The sequence below is a fragment of the Leucopleurus acutus genome (assembly GCF_964270905.1).
Source record: "Leucopleurus acutus genome assembly, chromosome: 19".
NCBI classification, from domain to species: domain Eukaryota; kingdom Metazoa; phylum Chordata; class Mammalia; order Artiodactyla; family Delphinidae; genus Leucopleurus; species Leucopleurus acutus.
The window spans coordinates 47,516,375-47,537,766 of record NC_139161.1 but is presented as its reverse complement, the minus strand read 5'-3'; the positions used below and the strand labels follow the sequence as shown (position 1 = coordinate 47,537,766).

Sequence of the window (21,392 nt, the reverse complement as noted above, 5' to 3'; positions counted from 1 at the left end):
ACTTCCCTGGTGGCGCAGTGGTTAAGAATCCGCCTGCCAGTGCAGGGGACACGGGTTCGAGCCCTGGTCCGGGAAGATCCCACATGCCGCGGAGCAACTAAGCCCGTGTGCCACAACTGCTGAGCCTGCGCTCTAGAGCCCGTGAGCCACAACTACTGAGCCCGTGTGCCGCAACTAGTGAGGCTGCGCTCTAGAGCCCGTGTACCACAGCTACTGAAGCCCGCGCACCTAGAGCCCGTGCTCCACAACAAGAGAAGCCACCGCAATGAGAAGCCTGTGCACCGCAATGAAGAGTAGCCCCCACTCAACGCAATCAGAGAAAGCCCGCCTGAGCGCAGCAGCAGACCCAACTCAGCCTAAATAAATAAATTTATTTTAAAAATAAATAAAATAAGGAATGCCTTTCTTCGTCTTCTTTTTTTTTTTTTTTTTTGCCACACCGCTTGTGGATCTTAGTTCCCCAACCAGGGATTGAACTGCCCTCGGTAGTGAAAGCACGGAGTCCTAACCTCTGGACCGACAGGGAATTCCCAGGAATGCCTTTCTTTGGTTAGATGGGAGGGAGTAGAGGACTTTGATGTGTTTTTCTCTTGAACAGGGAAGCCTTCCCTTTCTTTTCTCCTTTCGTCTCTGCTTCTCCATCAGGCAACTCCAGGAGCATCTTCCTAAACAAGAAGGTCACATTCTTTACATTCTTTGAAGGGCAGATCTCAGGCTTATCGGGGGCCAAAAGCCACCATTATAGCTGTAAATCCTTATGTATGAAGGGGAGAGGAGGAGAAGAGAAAGGAGGAAGGGGCAGAGGGGCTTGCCTTCTTCCTGTCCCAAGGCCATTCCTGTTCCCACCTTGTTGGCCTCTGCATTTATAGGTTCTCTGTGCTCCAAGGAAGAACACACTTGAATAGCTGCTTGGTGCTGGGTATCCCCTCCTTACCAATCTCCTTGCTTACTTTCCAGCTTAGTTATGATTTGTTCTCTCCTCCCTCTCTCTGTCTTCTCTTTCTCTCTTTGTTTCTTTCCTTCCTTCCTTCCTTTCTTTCTTTCTCCCTCACCCCCTCTTTCTTTTCTTTTCTTTTAAGGTATTTTCTTCTGTCATGTCCATGTGCCCCAGAGAGGGGGCTTAGAGGCACGGCTTCAGATCCCCATAGGCAGGACCTTACCCAGTCATCCTGGGGAAATGAAGAGCAGGCATGTCTCTTTCCCAAAGGACCAGAATTCACGCTGGGCTGGCTTCTTCTGCTGGCTTGTGGTGACATGCTGTGACTAAGCCGGGGTCATGATGAATCACCCACAGCAGGGAAGTTATCCTTGCTCCCCAACCCTTTCCAGAGTAGGCCCAGGGGTGTGTGAAGTGGGTCTGGAATAGGTGTGTTATTCATATAAGACCATAAAACCCAGGGCTGACTGATTAAAAAAAAAAATCTATTTCTGCCATCCTTTCCCCACCCCCATCTCTTGCCATTCCTATCCCAGAAGCCTGAGGATAGAGCAGAGTGACCATAGTTCTCTTCTCCTCCCAGGATTTGAATCCCGGCTCCCAACTCAGTGGCTATGTGTATCTGGATAAGTCACCTAACTCTCTGGCTTCATCTGTAGAATGGGACCAACCCATAAGGTTGTTGAGAGGATTAAAAGAAATGATCTATCTAGGGGCAGTTAGCTCTATGTCTGGCAAGTAGTATTCCCTGAATAAATGTTAGCTGTTTTTTTTTAAAATTTATTTATTTGCTTTTTTTTTTTTTTTTGGCTGCGTTGGGTCTTCGTTGCTCTGTGCCGACTTTCTCTAGTTGCGGCAAGTGGGGGCTACTCTTTGTTGCAGTGCGCGGGCTTCTCATTGTGGTGGCTTCTCTTGTTGCGGAGCACGGGCTCTAGGCGCACGGGCTTCAGTAGTTGTGGCACTCAGGCTCAGTAGTTCTGGCTCGCAGGCTCTAGAGTGCGTGTCAGTAGTTGTGGCGCACGGGCTTAGTTGCTCCACGGCATGTGGGATCTTCCTGTACCAGGGCTCGAACCCATGTCCCCTGCACTGGCAGGTGGACTCTTAACCACTGCACCACCAGGGAAGCCCTGTTAGCTGTTATTATGAAATGATTATGGAGTGTGTCCTACACTAGATGCCTGGCCTTTGAGGAGATCTAGCATGGAATGCAGACGTGTAAATGAAAGATTACAGTATAAGAGGTAAGAACTCTAATAGAGGTAATATGGACATTGTGCTGTAGATGCAGAGAGGGAGTGATGTGATGGTCAAGAAAGGGGAGACATTTGAGTTTGAGATCCCAGAAGGAGTGAAGCGTATTCCAGAAAGAAGAAGCACAAGATTCATGTAGGAGCGGTGAAGATGAGACTGTGGCCTGGTTTCATACTGTGAGATAAACTGTGAGTTCTAACACCTGGAGACTGTTAAAAGTTTTACACAGGGTAGCAGCAGACTCAGAGCTATAATTTAGAAAGTGCAAACTGGCAGATGTGTGTCATGCGATTAGGGGCAGCAAGAGTATAGAACACCAGTGAGCAGGCTGTCACAGGAATACAGATATAGATATGGGATGCAGAGATAGAAATGATCTTGATGGCAGGGAGAGCAGAGGATACCCATGACCACAATTAGAGTTTAGAGGATCTGGGCAGATGACTGCGAGCCTCAACGGAGAGGAGAACTCCATACTTCCACCTGGCTTGGCACACTCTGTTCCCTTTGTCTTGAATGCTCTTCCCCGATTGCCATTCAATATTCAGCTCAAGCCACCTCCTCTGGGAAGCCCTCTTGGATTCCTCTACAGAGTGGATTAGGGGGCCCTGCTCTGTATTCCTAGAGCCCCTTGTCCCTTCCCCATCGTGTCACTTGTTATTCCTTCGTCATTGACTGTTTCCTGGTTCCTCCTACTGTTCTGAGAATTCGGTGAGGAAAGGGCCCAGCCTTGATGACCTTTGCACCAGCAGGACAAATGTGGTCAACTGTTTGCTGAATGAATCAATGAAAACAAGAACTTAGCAGGCCTGGGGAGAAGCTGGAGGAACCATCAGAAAAAGACTGTCTCAGGGAACTCAGGCCCTGGGGCCACATCACCTTTTTACTCTAATTTTGTCTCCTAGTCACTGCCTAGAAACCTGGGCCTTCCAGGAACTTGAAACCCGGAGAAGCGAAGAACCGTGTGGCCAACAGTGGACTGGTAGCTGAGGCCCCGCCCCTCGGCCCTAGACTCCGCCTCTCCACCCTCTGCAGTCCCGATCTCCGCCACGCGACGACGCCCAAGAGGTCGCATGCGCAGTGCGCTCAAGAGCTGTGCCTTGCCCTTCTCCCAATGGCGGGCCACGGTCCCCTTCCCGGCATCCTCCCAGGGGCAGGGAGCGCGTCATTTCCGGTGGGGAAGGCCCGCGGCCTCCGCCGCCATTTCGGGCGCTGCTGAGAGGCTGAGACCCGAGCCGGTCCGCTGGGCGGCGGGCGCCGGGGCTGGAGGGGCGCGCGCGGCGGCGGCGGCCCAGCGTGTAGGCGCGGAGGCGGCCATGGCAGGCAACTTCGACTCGGAGGAGCGGAGTAGCTGGTACTGGGGGCGGCTGAGTCGGCAGGAGGCGGTGGCGCTGTTGCAGGGCCAGCGGCACGGGGTGTTCCTGGTGCGGGACTCGAGCACCAGCCCCGGGGACTATGTGCTCAGCGTCTCCGAGAACTCGCGCGTCTCCCACTACATCATCAACAGCAGCGGCCCGCGCCCGCCGGTGCCACCGTCGCCCGCCCAGCCTCCGCCCGGTGAGGGACGGACGGGACGGGAGGCCCCGGGCGGGGGTGAGGGCCGCGTAACTCCCCAGCCTGGCCGGCTGCTCCTCGAGAGCTGACCCCCACGAGGGACGTAGGCAGAGGGCCGGAGTGACCGTGGCCCGGGGGACAGCCAGCTGCCGGGGCTCGCTCCCACGGACGAGCGGGAGTGTGTGGGGGAGGAGGAGCCGCTGACCCAGGCCTCTGGGTGTGACTTGGGAGGACAGCCCAGGGGAAGGGGAACTGCTTCGGCCCCAGGGTGGGGCTAGCGCCAGAGCAGGGCCGAGCAACGTGGGGACAAAAGAGCTGAGGGGGATGTTGGCACTGCGGGGGCATCACTTGGCAGCGGTGCCCGGAATGAATCCGATAATCCTACAAGTGGCTTTTTAGGCTTGAAACATTTACTGCAGTGTTGGAGAGCCGGGTTTGGCCATACTCCCCTGGTGGCCTTTGGTAGGAAGTCACCGCATACTGGCCGGGAGGGATGGAGACACCCTCAGGAAACCGGTCAGCTTTTTCCTTTCTTGGGCATTTTTCCAAAATACTTTTACCGTCCTCTTCCCCCGCGGAGGACGAAGGTGGTGAGCTAAGTGCCTTGGTTATAAAAGAAAGGCCTCTGTGACCAGCCCAGAATAAGCTGATGACCGGCTGACTGTGTTCAAGAGATCTTAGCGTCCAGAGACTGCCCTCCACAATGAGGGGGTTCTAGTTTTCAAAGCGATTAGTAGAGGAAAGATTTTTTTTCAGGAAATAATTCAGAAATAAGACAGTGGAGACAATCCCTTCCCTGAAAGTGAATGGAACTTCATTTTTTTCTTGGACCCCAGCATTGTCTGTCTTGTACTCCAGGACCTCTCCTTGTTCAGTAACTTTGAGGGCTGTGGCCAGAGTCTTCCTAGATGTTGGGAACAGACCCTGCTGAGCTGATTCTCTGAGAATTTGAATTATCTGTACCGGATCTTCCTTGCCAGAGATTGAGATGTGACTCTCTTACCCATGCCATTGGAGTTGTTTGGGGAGTATTAAGGAGATTTAGGCACTTAGTACTTGAGATTTGTGAGGTACAGAGTAATTCTGAGGTTGCTGTTATCTGTGGAACAGCACCAAGAGTCTTAGCACCTTCTCACTGTTCCCAAGTTGAAGCAGTTTCATCCTGACCAGCTGAGACGAGATCCAGGCCAATCTCCTGTGAATTAGGAGGCTCCTGAACCAGCCTTTGCAGACTTGCCCTTTTAGGAAAGTCCTAATTTAGATTTATTCACTCTGGCCAGAAATGGGGAGATGGGGTAATCTCTTTGTTGTTAACACATACCAATTTTAAAAAGAGAGTGGAGATTTTTTTTTAACTTTTTTTTCTTCTTAATAAATTTATTTATGTGTTTGTTTGTTTGTTTATTTTTGGGTGTGTTGGGTCTTCGTTGCTGTGTGCGGGCTTTCTCTAGTTGCGGTGAGCAGGGGCTACTCTTCGTTGCGGTGCACAGGCTTCTCATTGTGGTGGCTTCTCTTGTTGCGGAGCACCAGCTCTAGGTGTGTGGGCTTCAGTAGTTGTGGCACGCGGGCTCAGTAGTTGTGTCTCACGGGTTCTAGAGCGCAAGCTCAGTAGTTGTGGCACACGGGCTTAGCTGCTCTACAGCATGTGAGATCTTCCCAGACCAGGGCTCAAACCCATGTCCTCTGCATTGGCAGGCGGATACTTAACCACTGCGCCACCAGGGAAGTCCCAAGCGTGGGGATATTTAAGCCCACAGTTATCTGAGGTCTTTCTCAGTCTGGTTGGTTTAATAGCATTATAACATGAGATGGGAATATTTTTGTATTTACCCTAAATCAAATATGTTCTACTTTTTACCACCTTCATGGTGTTTAGGGTTTTGCATTACTGTGCAGTGACATGATGGCAAACGGTCCCTGAAACTCAATTCTCAACATTTTGTTTGTGTATGTGTTTTGTTGGTTGCAGAATGTGGAAATAGCAGCAGGCAGTTTTATTTGAGCTTTCCCCACATCTTGGTGTTACAACTTTAATCTCAGCTCTTACCTTAATATTGAGCTCCACCTTTTCATAACAGATATGAGGTCAGATCCTTGGCCCAAGAGAGAAGGTGTGGATTGCTAAAGTTTGTGCATGGGGTGTGGAAAGTTCATGGGCATTGTGGTCATTTTTCTTTCTGCCAGGTACCCTATTTTCCACATAGGGCAATTGATTCAGTTGCTGTCTTTATAAAAACTATTTAGTCTCTGTTCTCCCCCTCCCCGTCCAGCTCTTATTCTTTTGAAACCACACAGAAGAATTTCTTGAATTTTAGAAAGGCATATACAATATTAATAGCTAACATTTATTGACTGGTTATTCTATGCCAGGCAGTTTGCTGAATACTTTTTTTTTTTTTTTGCGGTACGCGGGCCTCTCACTGTTGTGGCCTCTCCCGTTGCGGAGCACAGGCTCCAGACGCGCAGGCTCAGCGGCCATGGCTCACGGGCCCAGCCGCTCCGCGGCATGTGGGATCCTCCCGGACCGGGGCACGAACCTGTGTCCCCTGCATCGGCAGGTGGACTCCCAGCCACTCCGCCACCAGCGAAGCCCCCCCCCCTTTTTTTTTTTTCTGAATACTTTATGTGCCTTGTCTCATTTACTGTCTATAACGATCTAGTGAGGAAAGTACTATGATCTCCACTTATTAAAATATTTCCATTTTATAGGTGAGGAGACTGAGAGAGAGAAAGTAAATTGCCCAAAGTCACACAGCTAGTAAATGACTGAGCCAGAATTTGAACCTAGGAATTGTGACCTGAGAGCTGACACTATTACACTGTATTCCTTTCTGTCAAAGCCAGTTTTCTTTTGAGATCCCACAGTGCACTTTGAGGACTCAACACTTTTGTCTCTGCCCTCGGTCCCAGGTTCTGTTTAAAGACCAAAAGGAAAGAATGACAAGAAGAAACTGGCTTTAGTGTTCAGAGAATACACATCTGCTATCTGAAGTTGGTGACAAAGAGGCTTTTAATAACCTTATTTGGCAGATTGAATATGGGAAATGAGCTTTTTGTTTAGGGTTATATAGTGTATTTTGTAGAGATAATGTAGAAGATGAATTTGTATGGAATGGCTTAGATACAGATTTTAGAGGCATAGGGACAAAATAGACCAGGTGTTCTCAACCTTTTCCAGTGAACCTGTTTGGTGTTTTTTTGTTTTGTTTTTTTAAATATTTATTTATTTCTTTGGCTGCACTGGGTCATAGTTGTGGCATGCAGGATCTTTAGTTGTGGCATGTGGGATCTAATCTGACCAGGGATCAAACCCGGGCCCCTGCATTGGGAGAGTGGAGTCTTAACCACTGGACCACCAGGGAAGTCCCCACCAGTGAACTTGTTTTTAACATAAGCGTTTAGCTCCCACAGGCTACCAGTGCTGCCATTGCCTGGAAGTGACCTGACTGTGCCCCAGGGCCATAGCACAGGGCTTGGTCAAGTCTACTGGTCATACTCTGTCAGCTGTACCTCTTGGAAAGACTTTGCAATCATTGATGGATCCACTAGTTTTTTCCTCTTGGAACATGAGGTTTTACTAGACCTTGTCCAGTAGACAATCAATAAAACTGAGTAAATATGACTTGGGAAAGTAGTTATAAGCTTGTGCTCTGAAGCCTGGGTTTGAACCTTCCTTACCTGCTGCTTACTACTCATATAAGTTTGGGCAGCTTCTTTAACGTCTCTCTGCCTCAGTTTCCTTATCTGTGAAAGAGGAGAAATAGTAATACTGACCTCATAGGGTTGTTTCGAGGATTCAGTGAGTTTTAGTGTATTAGGAATGGAACTGGGATATAGTTAGTAAGTACTCAGTAAGCATTAGGTATATTAATCTGTGTGGTTGAGAGGGAAGACTTGAAGCAAGGTGGAAAACTGTTCTCAGCTTTGAGAGGCTTACAGCATGTCTGAAGGAGTAAGTGCTGGGTGGAGGGGGGTGGGGTGCATCAAGAAGCGTGAAAGAACCTTGGATCCAGTACATGGAAATAAGATGGCGCCTGCCGTCACCTGCTCAACCCAGAGCCTCCCACCTGTTGCTCTAGTGGGTGAGTGGAGCATAAAAACTTGCCTCGTTTTGGGGGTGGGGGTAGAAGCTAGGGTGATAACTGTACTGCCTCTTCAAGGTGGTGCTGGGTCAAGACACTTCTGGAGATCTTAGGGGACTGCGCGTTATTTACTGCTGCCTTTTTGTACCTTCAGCATCTGTTTCATTTGTTTACCTCATCTTTGTAGTTCTCAAGTCTGGTCCTCATGATTTGCTCTTTAATATTAGAGTATCCCTCCATTCATTGGTTCTGGAGAAGTTCTTCAGTGAGTTACTTAAAGGTTTTAGACCAAAAAAAAAAAAAAAAATTCCTTGGTAAAAGGAGGTGGGTTTATTTATTGCAGAACTTCTCCAAGCCTTTACTATGCTCATGTGAAATTATGACTCTAAGAGAGGCAGGTATTGGATACTGGGTCTTTCAAAGCAGTTTGACCACGGAACTTCTTGAGAAGCATCTTGAGATTCTGTGGAAGCTTCTCTAGGAAACAGTGCAGCAGACTCTGGATTTGGGGATGAATTGAAAACTTCTAAAGGAATTCGGAGGTTTGGGGGTGTGTGTTAAACTGATTTGCTTTTTATTGGGCACCTATAATATACCAGCTACTTTCAGGAACTTTATTAGTTAGGAATTAGGCCCTGTGAGAAGTTAAATAACAGCTAATATAGCTAGGAAATAGAGATAGAATTCATCCAACCTGGTGAGTCTGAATCTGCAAAGTATACCATGCTGACATCCACCATTTTTAGGAAGTTCTATTTGCTTAGGAAACCGTACATCTTGAGACGTCTTCAGTATACTTTCTTTTTTTTTAACATCTTTATTGGCGTATGATTGCTTTACATTGTTGTGTTAGTTGCTACTGTATAACAAAGTGAATCAGCTATATGTATACATATATCCCCATATCCCCTCCCTCTTGCGTCTCCCTCCCACCCTCCCTATCCCACCCCTCTAGGTGGTCACAAAGCACCGAGCTGATCTCCCTGTGCTATGCAGCTGCTTCCCACTAGCTATCTATTTTACGTTTGGTAGTGCATATATGTCCGTGCCACTCTCTCACTTTGTCCCAGCTTACCCTTCCCCCTCCCCATATCCTCAAGTCCATTCTCTAGTAGGTCTGTGTCTTTATTCCCATCTTGCCCCTAGGTTCTTCATGACTTTTTTTTTTTCCCCAGTATACTTTCTCAAATGGAAGTCAGTGGCCTTGTTAGCCCTTTGTATTGGACAGGTAGTGAGAGTGCTTAAGCAGCCTCTATAAATAGCATAGGCAGAGGAGAAAGAGGGAATGAGAATTAAAGAGGAAGTGCTGTGAGACTGAGAGGCTGATGATGGAGCCACCGTGGTGGTGCCCATGCCAGAAGTGACCTGGCCTGTTTAGCCCACAGAGCTCTTGGGTGTTCTTCATAAAACCTCCAGAGAGTGGTCTTGTAAAGACTGATGTAACTTGAGGGCTGAAATGCTTAGAAGTAATGAGTTGAGCATGTACAACTCTTTTGGTTAAAAGATACTTCTGACTGCATTGATTTTGATTTCTGATTGTGTTCATAACTGCACATTCAGAATCCAGCACAGGTTTAATGTAAAACAAGTCAGTGAGGTTTTCCAAGTCCCAGCTATGAGAACTCTGTTGTTCTGTTCTCTAGACTGACTGACTGTATCTCCTTCCTTTCCCGCCCTTCTATTTCCTGCCTTTGGCTGTTTGTGGTTGGAAGGAGATGAACTAAGGAAAAGGAACCAGAACGCATAGCTGTGGTGAGGTTTGGGCTTATCTGGGGCTTATGTATGTTCTGTTCCCCCTTCTTCTCTTCTTCTGGATCAGCAAAGCTTGATTGCCCCATATATCTAACTGTAACTGCTGCAGCAGTACACAAAAACAGGTATTCCTCTATGGAATAATTATAGTGTCATTAGAATAGGAAAAGAGGGAATTCCCTGGCAGTCCAGTGGTTAGGACTCCATGCTTTCATTGTCCTGGGCCTGGGTTTGATCCCTGGTTGGGGAACCAAGATCCCATAAGCCGCTTGGCATGGCCAAAAAAAAAAAAATATATATATATATATATATATATAGTTTTTTTTAAAGAAAGGTAAAGAATTTATAGGTAAATTTTCACTTGGTGTTTTCCTTGTAATTTTGTGTCTGTTGGAATTGCCAAGCAAAAATCAAACAAAAAAAATAGTGGGCCCAGTTCACATCATGAAGCATTTGAGCAAGAAGTGAATTGAACCAACTTGCTGCCTTTCTGGCAGATGAACTGACGGTTTGTGTTCAGAATTCTCACACTGATCTTTTTAAGGGACTTGGCTTAGTCGTCTTATTTGTTCTTCTAAACCCTATCCCACCCCCCAATCCCCCCCAAAAAAAACCAAAACACATTTCACTTGGGATAGTACAGTAATTGGAGAAACCATAACAGTGGATGGAAGGGAGTAGTTGCCATCTTAGAATGAAAAGAGTACCTTAGAAGCATTCAGGGGACTTCCCTGATGGTCTAGTGGTTAGGACTCGGAACTTGCACAGCTGGGGGCCTGGGTTCCATCCCTGGTGTGATCCCTGGTTGGGGAACTAAGACCCCCAAGCTGCACAGTGTGAGCAAAAAAAAAAAAAAAAAAAACTGTTCAGGAACAGAAAGAGCTGCTCTTTCATTGTGATTTTGTTGTATCTTAGAACATAATTTATTGTTGCCACTAGTTTTTGTAAGAGCATGTCTCCAGTTGGAAGTGAAAGCCAGGGGAAAAAAATAATGTCTTCCTAAGACATGCTGCTACACTCCTTGCTTACTAACCACACTGTGTATGCTTGTATCCCCAACTACGCTGTGAGTTTCTCAAACTGGGAACAGATTTTGATTTAACTTCTCCTCACTTCAGAGTTACGTTCATTAAGAATAATATCTAACATGGGATTTCCCTGGTGGTCCAGTGGGTAAGACTCCATGCCCCCAATGCAGGGGGCCCGGGTTTGATCCCCGGTTGGGGAACTAGATCCCGCGTGCCGCAACTAAGATCCCGCCTGCCGCAACTAAAGACTCAGTGCAGCCAAAATAAATAAGTAAATAAAAATATTTAAAAAAAGAATAATATCTAACACTTAATATGCACGTACAGTCTGCCAACCACTGTCCCAAAAGGGTGACTAGTGAAAACCATATTAGCTGTTGTACCTTGGAATGTAGTTGGGTAAATTCTAGCAAGGGAGCTTTTCTTCCCAGGTGTCATCAGGACCATTTTCTAAGCTGGGGTGCTCTGCTGGTGTGAAGGTTCTCCCTACCACTTTGCCCTGGAGGCTTTCTTGACCAGGCAGTGCTAAGTAGGTCTTCTTGGAGCTCACACTGACCCTATCCTTAACATAGTTCCACAGACCTGAAAGTTCACTATAGCCTACCGGTGATAGGTGAGATAGCCATGCATCTCGTTTACCAGACTTGAATAGGAATAATTGCCCATCAGTGATCCGCTTTAGTGAAGAGAAATTCCAGAATATAGCACCACCATGCTCTGGTATGGTCATAACCAAAATCATCTCTCCAGTCCTGTACTTGGAGCTATTGGGTTGCATTATGCTGGTGTCTGATGAGTGTTTGCCATAGATGGACAGTCCTGGGTTTGGGCATGTATTTCAACATCTTGAGTTGGAGAGACAGCCAACATTATTGAATGTGGGCTATTAACTTGTTTTAGTTTACAGCCATGAATTCCACAGATGGACTTTTGCAATATAAGAAATATGCATCTGTCCTCTCAATTGTGTCTTGATCTTTCTTTCATTTGGGTGAAAAGAGAAGGCACTCATCAGTACTCATTCTGTATTGAGGACTTTTGATTGACTTCCAAAGTTTGTCTCCTCACCTGTCTCCAGTAGAGAATTTTAAATGTACTTTTTCTGGTCTTTCTGGAAGAAGTGTTTTCTTCTAACATTGAACGAAATAGTTTGGTCTCATTTTTTTAGAGTGGTGAAGTGATTTAGACAGCTGGGCTACCACAATGTTCCTGTTTCACAGCAGTAATGGCAAAGGGTTTTAGATGGGTGGGCTAGTCTTAATAGGAGTGGAGAGGGTAGATTGGCTGTTTCCCTTAACAAAGGAATCGAACAAGTAACTTTCACAAAAGAAGTACAAATAGTCAATAAACATGAAAAACATCAAACAATCAAAGATGTTATTTAAGAAGAGATATCCCTGCTGTTTGGCAAGGATATGGGGGAAATGGGAACTCATAAACTACTGGTGGGAGTGTAAAACTATACAGACTTTTTGGAGGACAGTTTGGCAACATAAACCTTAATGTAATTATTATTTTTTAAAAAAAACTATTTATTTATTTATTTTGGCTGCATTGGGTCTTTGCTGCTGTGGTGAGGCAGGCTTTCCCTAATTGCGGTGAGCGGGGGCTACTCTTCGTTGTGGTGTGCGGGCTTCTCATTGCGGTGGCTTCTCATTGCGGTGGCTTCTCGTTGCGGAGCACGGGCTCTAGGCGCACGGGCTTCAGTAGGTGCGGCCTGTGGGCTCAGTAGGTGCGGTGCGTGGGCTCTATAGCGCAGGCTCAGTAGTTGTGGCGTGCTGGCTTAGTTGTTCCGTGGGATCTTCCCAGACCAGGGCTCGAACCCGTGTCCCCTGCGTTGGCAGGTGGATTCTTTTTTTTTTTTTTTTTGGCAGGCGGATTCTTAACCACTGTGCCACCAGGGAAGTCCAACCTTAATGGTCTTAATGTTTTTTTTTTTTTTTTTTTTGATGTGGACCAGTTTTAAAGTCTTTATTGAATTTGTTACAGTATTGCTTCTGTTTTATGTTTTGGTTTTTTGGCCTGCATGTGGGATCTTAGCTCCCTGACCTGGGATCGAACCCGAACCCCCTGCGTTGGAAGGTGAAGTCTCAACCACTGGATCGCCAGGAAGTCCCTAAACCTTAATGTTCTTACCCTTTGATCCAGCAATTGCATTTCAAGGAGTTTATCGTAAGGAAGTAATAAAAATGTTCATTAGTAGACCAGAACAAAAACATAACAGCATTGTTTGCAATAGTGAAAAGTTGGGAATATTTTATAGCCATTAAAAGTCATATTCTTGAAGAATATGGGGAAATTTTTATTATATAAATATTATATAATAGAATATTGTATAAAGTAAAACATTTTTATTTTACAGTAGGAAAAGGGGCAAGGTATAAAATTATAGTAATCTAGTTATAAAAATGTGTTTATGGGCTTCCCTGGTGGCGCATTGGTTGGGAGTCCGCCTGCTGATGCAGGGGACACGGGTTCGTGCCCCGGTCTGGGAAGATCCCACATGCCGCGGAGCGGCTGGGCCCGTGAGCCATGGCCGCTGAGCCTGCGCGTGTGGAGCCTGTGCTCTGCAACGGGAGAGGCCACAACAGTGAGAGGCCCGCGTACCGCCAAAAAAAAAAAAAAAAAAAAAAAAAAACTCCATGAAAAAGTTTTTGTAGAGCTATGCATTCCTTTATCAGGAAATCAAATAGTAAACAATCCAATTAAGATACTGATATTTTGGGTGCTTAGCAGAATGCAAGTTAAAGGTTTGTATTCCTCATTAGAAACTTTGTTTCTTATTTGAAGCAAAATACATTCATTTATTATCCTTCAATTCTAGAATCTCAGGATAGGGAGGGAACGCAGTTTAAAGTATGCCCTGTGTCAAAGGCCTCACACATCTTTGTGTCATGTGAATTTTAAGCATTCCTAATATGTCCTTTCTCTTGGACCCTCAGTGTGTCATCAGTTTGAGGATTTTAACCCTTCTTTATTTTCCTGAGCATCCTTGTTTACCTTTTTCAAGACCTGTTTGTTTCTAAGGGAACAGTCCAGTTTCCATGTTTTATTTAAGTGAAGATCTTATGAGTTGATTTTCAAGCAGTTAGCTTCTTAGTTTGTTGTCAGAAGAGAGATTGAGGTCATTAATTGTAGATTAAAAAGATAGTCTAAAACTTTTTCTTATTAGGAATTGTACATTCTAGATGTGAAGATACGAATGTATGATCCTGGTATAGATATCAAGCTCTCCCCACCTCTTCCTGGGATAGCTGCTGCAACTTATGAAAAAGGAGAGCTTGCTACATTTCCTGAGGTTGAAAAGAAGATTGTAACACAGCCTTGAACCGTTTGTACCCTGTAAATGGAATGGCAACAGAACACTTGGGGAGAATGAGCAAGAAGTCTCCATGTGGCTCTGTCTTTGATTCAGTATGAGAGCATGTCATGACTGGTGTGGTTGGTCTATCATAGCCTTCTGACTCTGCTGCAGGTGGTGATAGGCATCTTTCTACCTGGGGAATGTTTGAGCTACAAAGTATGATTTTAGTTTACTATTAGGAGAAGCAGTTATTTATTCTAGACAGGTTTTTTTTTGTTTGTTTGTTTCTTTCTGATTAAATATTGACTAAATGTGTTTGGGAAATGCTTAAAATCTACATTGCATCTCCAGTATAATATATCTTTAAATAATACCCTGCTCTGTTTTTTTCCAGGGGTGAGCCCCTCCAGACTCCGAATAGGAGATCAAGAATTTGATTCATTGCCTGCTTTACTGGAATTCTACAAAATACACTATTTGGACACTACAACATTGATAGAACCAGTTTCCAGATCCAGGCAGGGTAGTGGAGTGATTCTCAGGCAGGAAGAGGCAGAGTATGTACGAGCCCTCTTTGACTTTAATGGGAATGATGAAGAAGATCTTCCCTTTAAGAAAGGAGACATCCTGAGAATCCGGGATAAGCCTGAAGAGCAGTGGTGGAATGCGGAGGACAGCGAAGGCAAGAGGGGGATGATTCCAGTCCCTTACGTCGAGAAGTATAGACCTGCCTCCGCCTCAGTATCGGCTCTGATTGGAGGTAACCAGGAGGGTTCCCACCCACAGCCACTGGGTGGGCCGGAGCCCGGGCCCTATGCCCAACCCAGCGTCAACACTCCGCTCCCTAACCTCCAGAATGGGCCCATTTATGCCAGGGTAATCCAGAAGCGAGTCCCTAATGCCTACGACAAGACAGCCTTGGCTTTGGAGGTACATAACGTGTAAAATGTAGAAAGAAGAGATCTGCTACAGGGTCTCCCTTTCAGACCTCTTAGAGCTTTGTAGGAATGCTGAATACAAGCAACAGCATTGTGATGTTGTTATAGATGTCGAATGGTACTTTACCATTAAGTACTGATTTTGGCATTTAATGTTGGGTTTTCTCTTTTTTATGGAAAACCTATTTTGGAATGAGTAAGCTTAAAACTGTATAACTGAATGTTCTGATTGATCTACTAAACCATACTTTGACTACTTTAATAACACTACCTGAATTCACAGGAATTAACCTAAAATATTTTTTCTCATCTTCTATGTTTTAATCTGTTTCTTTCTTTCTGTTTATCATTATCTAAAACAAGGTGGGCTCACACAGATTTGAGTACAGTAAGTGGTGTCTATCAAAATACTTAAACTAATTTTCTTATAAAAATATAATGTTTTTACTTTAGGGGGTATGGGGTTTCTTACCATTGATTGATTGTATTCACCAAGTAATTCAGGAGGAATGGTAAAGTGTATAGGTATGAAGAGATACATACCCAAAAGTATTAATTCCCAGGAGCAGCAGGTTTACTTGGTCTTTGTTGTTTAATGCATTTTTTTTTTTTTTTTTTGTGGTACACGGGCCTCTCACTGTTGTGGCCTCTCCCGTTGCGGAGCATAGGCTCCGGACGCGCAGGCTCAGCGGCCATGGCTCACGGGCCCAGCCGCTCCGTGGCATGTGGGATCTTCCCGGACTGGGGCACGAACCCGTGTCCCCTGCATCGGCAGGCGGACTCTCAACCACTGCGCCACCAGGGAAGCCCTCTGTTTAATGCATTTTATAGACAAGAAGCCAGTTCCTCCTGAGGAATAAAGTTTTGCCTTTTACGGGTGAATAGTTATCCTTGGTAGCCCACCTCCTCTCGCCAACCATTGCATTGTATTTATTCCTGTCTTTAGCACTCACAGCTTTGTCCCTTATCTCCTCTCTTTCTCCTTCCGTCCCTCCCTTCTTTTCTTCTTCCTTTCTGAGTTATGCAGAGCTAGTGGTTCAGCATAAAAGCTAGTGTAGAAGTAGCATGCTTTCCAATCTTTCAGAGCCTTTCAGATATGGTAACTTGAATGTAAGTAGCTAAATTTCATAAGCACAGGCTGAAGTTTTGTGAGCACAAGTTAGCAGAGAAGGTGCAAAAGTATATTCTTGTAAACTGAAATCTCTAAATTTTGTTTCCTTTGGGTCATGTTTATACACTGAGGCGGGGGAGCTGCCCTTTAAGTGGGAGTATTAGCCTGTACAGTGAGCTGGAATTTATTTGAAGTAGTCTCTGATGTTGCTGGATTTGAAATTTTTCTTTTACATTCTGAATAATAGATGCAAAGGAGGGTTAGTTAGGTCTTACAGGTTTGACTGAAAAATGTGTGTTTTTAAGAGATCATGTTGTGACTTAATTGTGTCCTGGTTTTGATGAGAAATGAAATGTATATTGTCTAGGTCACACCACTTTTTCCCACTTAGAGTTTGGAGGGTAAGGAAAACAAGTTTCTAGCCTCATGTTTTCATTAAAGTTCAGATGATGGCAACAACCAACACAGTGCTGTGCTCATGACAGTTGTGACTCTTGACATTTATTGCAGACTCTGTTAGCACGGGGCTGGAGTGTGAAAATAGCATTCTTGGAACAAGCCAGCTGACACCCAGTAGAGAATAGTTATCACATTAATTTTGCTTCCATTTGCAATTCCTTTCTCAAAGAGAATTGTTTTGTTTTGTCTTCTGGCTGCACTGTGTGGCTTGCAGGATCTTAGTTCCTCGACCAGGGATTGAACCCGGGCCCACTGCAGTGAAAGCGCCAAGTCCTAACCACTGGACCACGAGGGAATTACCAGAATTGTTTTTTGTTTTTTAAATTAATTAATTAATTAATTTTTTGGCTGCGTTGGGTCTTCGTTGCTGTGCGCGGGCTTTTTCTAGTTGTGGCGAGCAGGGGCGACTCTTTGTTGCGGTGTGCGGGCTTCTCATTGCGGTGGCTTCTCTTGTTGCGGAGCACGGGCTCTAGTTGCGTGGGCTTCAGTAGTTGCGGCACACGGGCTGTAGAGCTCAGGCTCAGTAGTTGTGGCACATGGGCTTAGTCGCTCTGCGGCATGTGGGATCTTCCCGGACCAGGGATCGAACCCTGTGTCCCTTGCATTGGCAGGTGGATTCTTAACCACTGCTCCACCAGAGAAGTCCCACCAGAATTGTTTTGAATGATGCCTGCCTTGATTAGAGGCTTTAGTGCCCAAAGATGGTTGAGCTGTTCTGCTACTGTGAAACCTAAATCTTGCAAAATAAAAACTAAAGTGGAAGACTAGTTTATGATTTCAGTTAAGTTTTCTTTTTTGATTGGATATTAGTTTTGAGCCACATATGTTGATTGATAAAGATAGCTTCTTTCAAGTTAGAACAAATACCCCAAATAATAGCTTTACAACACTGTATGTACTTAATAAAACATGATGTTAGTTTAGCATCATAGAAATCTAGAGCTGGAGAAGACCTTAGATATCCTTATTCGTTGTATGAAAAAAACTTACCTTGAGACAAATCGAATGGGTTGTTTAAACTAGTTGGAGGTGGAGATTTGAGGAACCCAGATCTACCTTGGTGCCTTTTCAACCATACCCAGATTCAATCTGTGCTTCTTTTTGTTTTAGAACAGTGATGCTGCCCTCCTCAGTGTAAGTTTTGTGTGGTTTCACTGACAGCATATCTTAGTTGTATTCTCTATGCAGGGAGGCAGTTTTCCTTTCCCATCTCTGGTTTTTCATAGGAGCTGATGCCTCATCCCTATTGAGATGAGGCTAGGAGGTAAGATTAGGAGACTCTGGCTTTCTGACTGTAGCATTCTGATAAGAAAAATATTCATTGCTATATTTGACCCACTGTAAATTTAGATCTGTAGATGAGCTAGGCACGTTTTAGTGGAGTCTTACAGTTAACTTGAAAATGATAAATTAGAATCATTGCATTTTAGAATTGGATAGAACCCTAGACATAATAGGGTTCAGACTGCTCTACAGTGCCCTAACATTTCCCAGGAGGTAGCTGAGGATGCAAGATTCTGGGTTCCCTCTCTTGCTTTTAATCAAAGCAACTCTGTTTTTCACTGTGTTATATATCAGGGTCTCTCTAAGATTTTTTAAGTACAGAGGGTTTCTGTACTTTAAAAAATAAATTTAAAAAATTGTTCAAGATCCACCTGTCCTCATCTTACAGATGGCTGTTTCCTGCATGGTATATTTGCTGTGAACAGAGTCCTCCAGTAGAATATAAGTTAATGCCTATTTCCTCTTTTCCTGCCCATCAGATTTCTCTAGTAGGAATAAAGCCTGTTGGAAAGAAGGGATTAATTCTAGCTAACAACCAAAGTAGGGGTATTCCTCTGCCCACTGTAATTCTGGGGGAATATAACTGAACCAGGAAGACACCATCCATCTGTTCCATCCGGAGCTTCTAATGAAGACGGATTTTAAACAAATGTAGATATGCTGAGTGTTTTGAAGGAGAAACACTGGAAGTAACACTAGAACAGTGCAGAGGCACCTTTTATCTTTTTGATCTTAGATTTGATCTAAGTTTTTTGGGTTTTTTTTTTAAAGAAATGGAAGTTTATTTTTATTTTTTTCTGGCTACGTTGGGTCTTCGTTGCTGCTTACAGGCTTTCTCTAGTTGTGGCGAGCAGGGTCTACTCTTTTTATGGTGCACGGGCTTCTCATTGCGGTGGCTTCTCTTGTTGCAGAGCCAGGGCTCCAGGTGCATGGGCTTCAGTAGTTGCAGCATGCGGGCTCTAGAGCACAGGCTCAGTACTTGTGGCACACGGGCTTAGTTGCTCTGCTGCTGATCTAAGATTTTGATTTGATTGGTTTTTGTTTCATGCTTAGGACTCCATGAGAACTTGAATAGTGAATTTATCTTGTAAATTGCAGGTGTTAAAGTTTATTTTATGCCTCTGTAGACTGTCCAGAATAATCACATTATATATTTTTTCTTTTTTTTAATATTTATTTATTTTTTGGCTGCATTGGGTCTTAGTTGTGGCACGCGAGATCTTCATTGAGGCGTGCGGGCTTTTCTCTAGTTGTGGCATGTGGGCTCCAGAGCGCGTAGGCTCTGTAGTTGCAGCACTTAGGCTCTCTAGTTGTGGCGCTTGGGCTTAATTGCCTTGTGGCATGTGGGATCTTAGTTCCCTGACCAGGGATCTAACTGGCGTCTCCTGCATTGCAAGACGGATTCTTAACACTGGACCAACAAGGAAGTCCTTCACATTATCTTTTTTAATAAATTTATTTATTTATTTATTTTTGGCTGCATTGGGTCTTCCTTGCTGCACGTGGGCTTTCTCTGGTTGCAGTGAGCGGGGGCTACTCTTCATTGTGGTGTGCAGGCTTCTCCTTGCGGTGGCTTCTGGGACACGGGCTCAGTAGTTGTGGCTCACGGGCTCTAGAGCGCAGGCTCAGTAGTTGTGGCACACGTGCTTAGTTGCTCCGCATCATGTGGGATCTTCCCGGACCAGGGATCGAACCCTGTCCCTTGCATTGGCAGGTGGATCCTTAACCACTGTGCCTCCAGGGAAGCCCCCCCCCCCACCCATTATCTTTAAATGTACTAATCATGTAACTTCCATTTTCTGGCATCTTTCCTTTGGTAGATAAGACTTCTGAGTAACCAGGGAGCTTCTCAGGTGGACTTAGGCATGGACCTGTCCTGCAGAGCACAGATAAGGGACGGTGTAAAGTGTTTTGGGTCCCTGATTATATGCAGCAGTGACTACATCAACTCTACATCTCCCCATGTGGAACTCTGTGAAACTTAAGTTATTTAGGCCTTTTGACCTATGTATGGAAAAGCGGAGTGAAGACCTTAATTTTCCCTGTGATCCAGAGAGAAAAAATGAGATTAGAAAGTAGAAGAACCTGAGTGACAAGTCTTGGCTGTGTTCAGTTTGTCTTTTTCTGGAATTGTAGCTGTAGATTTCTGTATTGTTCATTGAGACAGGTGTCTACTTTCCGTCTCCTTCCATCCTTTTTGGACTTCTTCATTTCAGATTACAGTATCTCAATGGGAAGAGAGTTTGGAAGTAACTAATCCAGCTTCTTGGACATTGAAGGCAGGCCCTCTGGTATCCTTAGAGATAAATTAAAATAATTTTTAAATTAAAGTATAGTTGATGTACCATATCATGTAAGTTACAGGTGTACAACATAGTGATTCACAATTTTTAAAGGTTATACTCCATTTATAGTTATTAGAAAATATTGGCTATGTTCCCTGTGTTGTAAATATATCCTTGTAGCTTATTTTATTTTATTTTTTGATAGTTTATTTTTGTTTTTTGTTTGTTTGTTGTTTTTTTTTGGCCACGCCGCACGGCATGTGAGATCTTAGCTCCCCGACTAGGGATTGAACTCGCACCCACTGTGGTGGAAACGCAGAGTACCAACCACTGGACTGCCAGGGAAGTCCCCCTCGTAGCTTGTTTTGTACATAATAGTTTGTACCTTCTTAATCCCGTATCCCTGTCTCTCTGACCCTCCACCGCCAGATGATTTTTTTTTTTTTTTTGTGGTACGTGGGCCTCTTACTGTTGTGGCCTCTCCCGTTGTGACGCGCAGGCTCAGCGACCATGGCTCACGGGCCCAGCCGCTCCACGGCATGTGGGATCTTCCCGGACCGGGGCGCGAACCCGTGTCCCCTGCATCGGCAGGCGGACTCTCAACCACTGCGCCACCAGGGAAGCCCCCCCAAATGATTTTTAAACATGTATTTGAATTATCTCTACTTTTGGGGAGCTCTATCATCCACAACAGTGTAGACTAGAGGTTCCAAACTTTCTTGGATCATAGAACCCATAGTGTTTCAGTAATATTTTACAATGTTCCAGGCCAAATGAAATACTTAACAGTTCCATTTATTAAGTCAGTAGGTTCAAACAGCTTAAATATTTATATCTTAATAACTTAGTACCCACTTGAAAAAATAATAAAAATAATTGGAAGAAAATAATATTTTTGTTTTAATAAAATCACTTCAGTTATTTAACTGATGAGATGTGTACACCTCATTTTCTCAGACCTTGGGATCATATGGAACATTGCCACCTTCATTTCCTGTTCTACACTTATTTTCATGAAGTACTTGATTTTTATCATAGCAACTGCCAAAACCCAGCTTTACAAAGATTGACATCTTTGAAAGGGATGTAGTATAATCTGATGTCAGAATTTTTAACTGCCTCTAGCTGGTAGTTCACGTGACATAAGAGGTGTCAAGTATTGCTGTGTTTCCCTCAAAAATTTAAAATACTTGGTGGCACCCCTCTGAATTTGCTGCAGTGCCTCTGACACTGTACAGTTTGGGAACCTCAGGTCTAGTTCACTGGACTAGTTCTTAAAAAATTCTTTATGTTGAGCTAAAATGTACTTGCTCTATGTGGTCATCTCCCCACCTCTCACCAAGGGGATGGGGAACTTAGTTGCAGTCATTATTAGTTGTTGGTCTATAGAAAATCTTTTCTGACTTG

At 44.7% G+C, this 21,392-nt stretch overlaps 1 protein-coding gene across 2 annotated transcripts in view; it reads left to right on the top strand.

Moving 5' to 3' along the window:
* Nucleotides 1-3,368: 3,368 nt before the first annotated feature.
* The window catches only part of CRK (CRK proto-oncogene, adaptor protein), a 29,744-nt gene continuing 11,720 nt past the window's right edge, over nt 3,369-21,392 (top strand). The window contains exons 1-2 of one of the 2 annotated variants that reach the window (XM_082861313.1): nt 3,369-3,745; nt 14,303-14,838. In XM_082861313.1, coding sequence (XP_082717439.1) covers nt 3,505-3,745; nt 14,303-14,838 — 777 coding nt within the window. In that variant the 5' untranslated portion in view covers nt 3,369-3,504. The remainder of the gene's footprint in view (nt 3,746-14,302; nt 14,839-21,392) is intronic. The other variant, XM_082861314.1, reaches the window with a different exon arrangement.